The following is an 8,897-nucleotide window of genomic DNA, read 5'->3' on the forward strand; positions in this document are numbered from 1 at the left end:
ATGACTGCAGATTTTTGAGTTTTTGGTATTTTCTGTGTTTTACTATGTGTAACTTGTATTGAGCTGTGGCTACCACAGGATTCAGGGTCTCAAGCCCAAACTCCGCTGAGCTTAGCACCTTCATAGTTACAGCCAAGCAATTTACAACTATTTCAAACTCCTGTAAGCCCTGCTGCAGTAATATAGACAGGTCTAAATCCCTCAGATGGCTTATGGGTATAACTAAATCTATTTGCCTATTCCTTATATTTTTTACAGAATTCTTACAGATCAAGCCTCTGCAAAAGTTCTTCCTGCAAGCTATAAATCTGCTTTGGAAGTAAATGAAATGACAAAAATTGTAAAGGGGGCAGTGTTGGTCAGTGAGTCTTAAATGTTCCCTGCCATTTCGATATAAACGCTTACCCCGGCACCTTTAATGTTCTGTCCTAGTTTTGGATGGAGAGGGTAAGAGTAAGGCGGAGGGAGGTGAGAGTTCTCCTGGATCCCTGCAGGAAACAAGTGTTTCACTGCAGCTAGCACAATCTCTGATCACCTGGGTTTTGCTCATGTACACTTTTGCTCCTTTTGTGCTTATGATTTATTTCAATATTTCAGCATTTCCTCCACAAAATGTATGTGTTATCATGGAGGATGTTGCCCTTAATATGACTGCAAATGCAAAACTCCAAAACCTCACCTACTTTATAAAACCAACAAAGGCTGCCTCTTGAAAATGCAGAACACAAATTATTGCAGTGGGAGGTTTGCGTATTTCTACCCTTAATGTCTTTGTAGTTAATTTGTTCAGCGTAGTCAAACACTTGTGGTGGGGAGGGGGAAAAAATGCAATAATTGTGAAAGCCAGAAGGTGAATCAAACAAACTCATACAATAAAACAATATATGCAAACAAGGTAGAGAGTGTTTGAAGTGACAGTCTGCCTTTCAAAACAGAAAGACGAAACATGCAGATTATTTTCTCCGATTGTGATTAGCTGTCAAAGTAGCGGAGACAGCTGTGCAGAAATCACACGATCCTGTTTTTTTCTCAAGGGAGGGCGGGGCTGAAGGAGATGCTTTGCTTTTCATGGGGTGCATGGCAGGAGGTAATTAACAAAGGAATTCAAGCTTGTGGAAGTAAGCAGCAGCAGGTGAAGGTGGACTGTACGGGAGGGTCAGTCGCTTGTTGCTATGCAACTCCTTGTCCAACAGTTCGATGTGCGAGATAGAACAGAGCATGCTCGGCCCTGCTGGAGCAGACAGGAGCCTCCTCCACTCTCTTGTTAAGCTGGGCTGGCCCTCGCACACTTGTTCTGAAGATGACTGGCATCCAAATTACTATGCAGCCTGTTTTTTGTCCTCCCCACCTTTTCTTCTCCGGGATGAGTAATGGCGCTGGATTCATTATTTACACAGAAACACGCCGTAATTGAAGTTATGAGATGGTTGCTTGTCAGGGAACTTAAGCAAGCTGATGCGCTATTATACGCCTTGTTTGCATAATGAGACATGGCCGGCGCGACACAAAAGGGAGAAGAAGCAGGTGTATCGACTTTGCTGGGGCACGGCAGCAAAGACACAGATGAAATATCTGAGCAATTCTTGGCAAAACAAGAAGCAGGGAATTGGCTGGCCCTGTAGTCTGCACAACGTTATCGATCACAGTCATACACTGCGGAGCCGCCCGGGGTGTGGGTGGAATACACTCTGTTCCCAGCACCAGGCACCTAGAAAGCATCGCTTGCATTTTCCACCGGCTGACTGCTGCTTTCGATCTCCCACCCCCAACATGCACATACACACGAGCGTGCATAACCTTTTACTCGCTACCCACAAAGGTTTCAGCAGAGACATCTGATCTGCAGCAAAGCGGAAATCTCAATTAAAGCACCCCCAATAATGCCTATAGTCATTCCTGGAGAGGTGGCACACGAAATGAACCTTTTATCCAATTTACCTTTTATTTAAAGTGGAAATTTCTTTTAAGCGGAAAAGCAATTAAGTGAAGTCAACTGAGCATTCAAATCTCTGTATCAAGAGAAAGAAAAGGGGCAGAAAAAGGAAAGATTACAAGAGGAATGAGAACAGATTTACACAGTTGCATTCCAAATCTCCAATGAATTTGGGAGGTATTAATGTGACGAGTTCCTGCAATTTGTGCTCTCCAATAGAGCCACTCAGGAAGGCAGAGTGAAAGAAAGGAGCTTGTATCTGAATGAATAGTATTTTTATATGGCCCTCCCACAGTCTAGAGTACAGCCTTTTCAGACTACATACAAAAGCGTCTTCCTTTCAGTATAAAACATATTGAAATTCTAAATCGTCGTAAATCAGAAGCAATAGATTCAAAGATGCTAACATAACATCAGGGCAGCATGTAGTGTTAATGTGGTGTTCTAATGTGCCAGTGAGGCACAACCTTGTGTGTTAATCCTGGTGCAAAAGCTAAGGTCATTCAGCCAGCTCTTTCCAATCATGCATGTTTCCAAAGTGCAAAAACAGAGCTCTCACTCTTATTCTTTTTCCTCTCTCTTTTTCTTTTTCTGTCATCTTCAGGTTCTCTCCAATCACCATAGATAGCATGACCAGTCTAGTAGGGATGAACATTCCCGGGCACACCGGCACTGGCTGGTGCATCTTCGTCTATAACCTGTCTCCAGACTCAGATGAAAGTGTGCTTTGGCAGCTGTTTGGGCCGTTCGGTGCCGTCAACAATGTCAAGGTGATCCGAGACTTCAACACCAACAAGTGCAAAGGATTCGGCTTCGTCACCATGACGAACTACGACGAGGCGGCTATGGCTATCGCAAGTCTGAACGGGTACCGGCTGGGCGACCGCGTTTTGCAGGTCTCGTTCAAGACCAACAAGACCCACAAGTCCTGAACTCCCTCCCCACTGTTGTGTAGCCCCGCCAAACACACCACTACTAACACCCACCTCAGCCCACACAGCTAGTCTACAACAGACAGGAACACAACCAATCCACCAACTAAACAGGACTGGATATGGCTTATAATATAACTTTGGACCTATAAGCCAATGTTGCCTAAGTATTACGAAATTGAAAATGGAAAATATTAATGATTTGGAAGACCTGTAAATGGTACAGGCATTCTGTTGTATATCCTTTCGGTTCTAGTGGTTGTTCCTTTGATTTCTCCTCTCTGTAAACAGTAGCAAAACCAGACCGCCCTTATTTTAAAGAAGAGAATGCCTTTCTTCTGATTGTACTCTCTTGATTCAGGTTTTCCTTTTGTTCTCTTTTAAATCCGGATCCACTGTCGTTAGTATAACACCTCCCTGGGAAGAGACTGGGAGGGGGCTCTTTTAAAAAAAAAGAAAAGAAAAAAATCGGTGATCATTCATTCATTTGTTTTGGTGTATATTATTAAATCCCCCAAGTAAATTAACAGGGATGACACCATCCCTTTTCTCTAACAGAAAAGAAATTTCTAACATTGTTTTGTTTTGTACTGCAAACAGAACACGTCTTTCCTCACGAGGGATTGGGAGATAGGGAGAGGGAAGGGATGGGTTTGCACTCCTGTTGAAAAAACAACACACACACACATACACTGTTGCCAAAGAGAAGATCTCTTTGCTTGAAAATGTGTTTAGAAAAAAAAATTTAAAAATAAAGAGAAAGAAGATCTATTTTTATAAATAATGATTAAAAGAATAATTATTGCAGAATTTTTACAAGAATCTGGATTTGAAAAAAAGAGAAAAATATTTTGACTGGCTAATTAGGGGTTGGGGGAGGGGTCAGGTGCCACCTTGTCTTGTTCGTTCTGCCGTGGTACTTTTTAGGATCAAAGGTCGTTTGTTTTTCGGGGAGAACCAGATTGGCAATGGTTTTGTAGACGGATGGTTTTATCAAGGATTGCAAATTCAGGCAGGTAATTTTTCATAGCACGTAATTGTTCAACAGCGATCCCCTGTAGGCGAGGGATAGGGTCTTCCCAGGCCTGAGGCATCCTCACAGTCAAGAGCCCAAAGTAAGGCCACGCATCGTCCACTCATTTTCTTTCCATCATCAGTCTTTGGGATATCAGTAATACATGCGCACACTTCTCCATTTAGAAAACATACATTGTTATGGTTCCTTTCGCTTTGATTTCGTGATATTGCATTCGAGATGTAATTCCTTTAGCGATCAACTGTAGGTGCTATATTACATGGGTCACATATCTTAACTATCCAAGTTTGTTGTTCTGTGTGCTATTTAGAGAACAAAAAAAGAAACTTCAATGTTGGCATTAAATTGAGCTGCTGTTTTTCGGTTTGTTTACTTCAATTGCCGGCCCCCATCTGGTTCACAACACTGATACCAGATGAGCAAATCTGGGCTTTGAAAGAATCACTTAACAAGTTTTCTTTGGCTTGCTGACATATAGGTTACTTGCTGAGTGTACAGCGTTTGTCAAAAATTAAATGATAATTAGCTAGTTTTGTTAGTCTAGTATTTGTTTCCTCAAAAAGGATCTATTACAAATGTGTCTTTCTTTGTTGTGTACAAATAGATGATATATAGTCTACATTTGTTTTACAATATCTATATCTATCTGAGTTGTCACTGTTTTTTGTTCAAGCTTGTCCTTTTTTCATATGAAAACTTTATGAAGTGATGGTTCAGTTACTTAGAAAACTCGTGAGGAATCCTGTTTAATATGTTGTCATGTCGCTTGTGGAAAAAAAAAAAAGAAAAGAAAAATTTGACTCATTTTTTTTTTTTTCGTTTACCGCCGCGGCAAAAGAAACCTAAAAAAAATAGCTTCTTGGAAATATGTATTTATTTATTGATTGATTGATTGTTTTATTGATTACATTATTTATTTAATCTTGGATTATTTATTTATTTATTTGTTGTTCTGTTGTCTGTGTTTTTGTGTGATTCTGGTACAGGGAGGGGGTGTTTCTGAGCTAAAGGGAACAAACGACTAGGGGAGATGCTCTTCCATTAGTCCTGTGCACTGAGAAATTTTAGTACATTTGTGCTTTGTACCAATATATCAAAATTACAATATAAAAAAGTTTAAAAGTCAAAAACGAAAAAAATGTCAAGAGGGTGAGGCTCTTCCCTTATTACTAGAAACAGTTACTCGCTATGCATAACCTAGTCAATAGTTAAATTTGCTATTGCTTTTTTCTTGTCTTGTTAAACATAAATCTTTAAATCTTTTTCAATAAAGTTTAGTCTTAATAGAATGTTATAACAGTTGTTCTGGTTCAATATAACCTGTGATAAGTTTGTGTAGTTTTAAAAGCCGCTTCCCGCCCTCCCTCCACACACTACCGTTGCTTTGTGATCCAACTTTATGCAAAAATGTGGGTCTTAAACATAGTTTCTCATGGATTTGTATGGCATCCAATGTTTTAGGCTCAGCTGCCTTGAGTTAATTAATTATATGGTATGTCAATTGTTTGAGTATTGTTCATTGCATTGGACCAATCAGTGGAGATTATTGTAATTTAACCTTGATTTAAACTAATTCCGCCATTTGCATATGACATCACAACTCCAAAAAAATAAAAAAGGAAAAAAATTTCTAATAAAAAGACATTGACGATGATTGTACTGGTTGAAGTGAAATAGCTATAAGAAGATGATATTTGATAGATGACACCCATTATATATTTTCTAAGATATAGTCTATTTTGAAAGGTAAATTTAGTGAATGGCTCTATGAGAGTACGGCATCAGCTCATGTTGAGATAGAACTTATGTGAATGTTAGAGAACTTTAGATATTTAGAAGCATTCATACACAATTTCTCATTCATCCATTTGTTCAGAAATCAATCCATCCTCTGCTCCATGTGCTGAGCAGTAGCACAGACCTCCTCAGACCCCACCGCAGGTGGGAGGTTAAATTATGCAACGACCCCGGTAGAATGTTGTTCTGATGTATGAAATAATTTCCTACGTCACTTCCTCCTTTTCACTCATGGCATCACCCTTCATTAGTCTGTGGGATTGAATAAGTGAGAAAGTGTGTGTGTATGTGTGTGTGTGAGTCTGTGTGTGTCTGTGTGTGTGTGTGTGTTTGTGTGTGTGTGTGTGCATGAATGTGGGGTGGGGGGGTGAGGATGTTTGGAACATGGGGCCATGCCTCTGTGGTATGTGCCCAAATTGCTGTGGCTCACTTTCTCCCCCCGTAGCGCCTTATAGTGGCAGCCTGCCAATAGGAAACCAACAGCCAGTAGTGTAGGAGGGAAGGCCAAGTGAGGAACAAGGCTCTTGTCATTTTTCATTTTCTCCTGAAGATGTGTTTGTTTACTATCTGAGAATCTATAAATCTTTAAAGACAAAAAAAGATTAAAAAAATGTTCACTGGACCAAGCTGGTCTCTCCTATTTATGTTATTACTTAACTATCAATTATTGATTATTGTTATTATGATTACTATTATTCTTATTATTCTTATTATTAATCAAATTACTGCGATGAATGACTTCATGTTATCCTTGCTAGTTTAGGTCATTTCTGAAACTGGAAAACAAAATATGGAAAAAAAAACTTGCTGTAAATGTTTTTTTCTTTTTCATAAACTGTTGTGTTTGAATTATTTGTACTTTTGAATGTTGGGACAATAAAATGAGGTGTTGAAAGCTGTGTGGTCTTATGTGGTGTTTAAAGCCATCCTTTGTTCAAATTTCCTTTTGCTCATTACTTGAACAACTGCTAAAATGTCCCTGAAATCTCACAGACTCAAAAAGCCAGACCTTTTAGGTATTCATGGAAGATCTGCACTACCTGCAACCCCGGCGGAACTAAATGTCACTCGAGCTATTGCTTTAGATATGAATTTAATGATTTATCAAAATGAGTATAAATGCCATGGTTGCCAAGGTCAAAATCAAAGGCACAGAAGATATCTAGTGCATTATTACATTAATACACTTTCCTTAGTCAATAATAAATCACAGTCAGCTTGAGGATTTGAAAGAAGTGTGTGAGCATAGTGCCCCCTGCATATCTTCTAGAGAATTATTACAAACATACATGCCTTTTTACTAAATATATACAATCTTCTAAACCCACTACCCCATTTCAGCCTAGTGCATTATCAGTATATATTAAAATAGTTAGATGATTAATAATACAGCAATACTAATTAACACCAGGCCATATTAGGCAGTTATGAGAAACTAAATGATACTTGTGATGACTGAAGCCGTTTGCTCGGTGTGTGATTTGCGCAGCAGGTGAGGTAGGAATGAAGGAGAGGACAATGAGGGAGATAAGTGGCCTGATAAAGTCCTTCAGTCTGTCCAAGCCTCTCCACACTGTTAGAGATTTAATGAGGTGAAAGTCTCATGAACACAAAGATGTGGCAATATGAGTCACTCGGCACCCCCTCCCTCTCCGGTGCACAGATGTTTGAGTGTTAATGCAACAGGCAAGCAAATGGCAAAATATCCAGCACATTTGCAGCTCGACAGACGTCTTAAGGGCGATGCACATATGCAATAACAATAAGGAAGGTTTCCATTCTATAATGCTTCCAATGCTCATAATTTCTTTCCAAACAGACTCCTTAATATTTGAGAAAAAAAAATACTGACAAATTAAACAACACGTATAATCGGAGAGACAGTACAACTCCTTCAAGCTGATATTTTAGTATATAAGTAGTTTATAGTTTAATGTTCAAATGACATCATCTTACACAATATAGTACTACAGTATGTGTTCTGGATGCATTTCATTATTAAAGATATCAAAATATAGCACGCTGGAAAATAGGTATAGGATATCGGAAGAAAAGCTACTACAGAATTCTCCTACAATACAGGAAACATTGCAAGCATTAAATCATTTAAATGGAATATTTAATGCAGAACATGTAATGAGCACTTTAGTAGTGCAGGCACTGAGCACTGAGTGAGGCAAGCTCCCTATGTGTTAGTTGAACATACTACCCATCTTAACATACTGTTAAGCTTCTCCATACTGTACAGTGTGTTATACAGCATATATTGTGTCTTTTTATTTACTTTAATCTTTTTTATTACAAATTTCTGGATGCTCTTTATATAGAAAATGCTAGAAGAGTCTGAATGTCAAATGTTGCTCTGCATATTGTGTCTGAAAAATAAGTCTTTATTTTGATGCTGTAATAAAGCAATGAAATGGTTTGATTGCAATAAAGCAGTGAAATGTACACACAGGTGTACAGAAGCACTTAAACAAATCCTGCTCTTCGTCAATTAAAAAAGGGGATCAAACTATCTTACTAGAAATGATAAAAATCTGGCTACAAATAGAAAACCAGATCTCAGGCTAATCAGGCGATTAATTGTAGCATTAAAAAATGTATATTTCACTTGTGCATATTTCACTGGGTAATTAACTCATGTATCTCTTTTAACAGTAGACTTTGTCACAAAACAGATTTACAGAAATCCTGGTCCAGATGTAGCTAATCTTTCCATAATGAGAAAGCATCAAGCAATGTGGCAAGGAGACAACCTTAGACAACCTGAAGATGAACCCTTGAGCGGATCTTGAAAGTGAGGCAATATTCTTATGTGTGAAACTTAGTGGGAATACAACTCATTACAGTCAAGGCAAAGTGAACTTATTGCGCTAAAAGGCTGTTCAGTGTGAGCAAATTGTAAATAGGAGTCACAGGATCATGAGCACAGTTACTACAGTAACCAGGTGAGATTCTCCATCAAGGGTTGGACACAGGAATAAAATAGTTTTGGGAAGTGTATACCTTTAGTGTTGGATATCATCCACAGCAGCAGAAGGTGAGTCATGAGTGCAAAAAGCTCCAACAAAAATAGAACATCAGGATGAATCAGGCAAATCTGGAGAGCGAAAGAAACCATAGGATCTGGCACTAGCATCACACCAGGCAGCAGGAGTGTACAGGTGGATGATTAATGTTGGGCATCATATGTTTT

General features: G+C 38.9%; 1 protein-coding gene across 13 annotated transcripts in view; it reads left to right on the forward strand.

The window, feature by feature from the left end:
• Positions 1-6,597, forward strand: part of elavl4 (ELAV like neuron-specific RNA binding protein 4) — a 68,046-nt gene extending 61,449 nt beyond the window's left edge. For all 13 annotated transcript variants that reach the window (XM_083555524.1, XM_083555515.1, XM_083555523.1 and 10 more), the window contains one exon: positions 2,538-6,597. In XM_083555524.1, coding sequence (XP_083411650.1) covers positions 2,538-2,865 — 328 coding nt within the window. In that variant the 3' untranslated portion in view covers positions 2,866-6,597. The remainder of the gene's footprint in view (positions 1-2,537) is intronic.
• Positions 6,598-8,897: the final 2,300 nt, after the last annotated feature.

Source organism: Silurus aristotelis, assembly GCF_946808225.1.
Source record: "Silurus aristotelis genome assembly, chromosome: 11".
In the NCBI taxonomy this organism is placed as follows: domain Eukaryota; kingdom Metazoa; phylum Chordata; class Actinopteri; order Siluriformes; family Siluridae; genus Silurus; species Silurus aristotelis.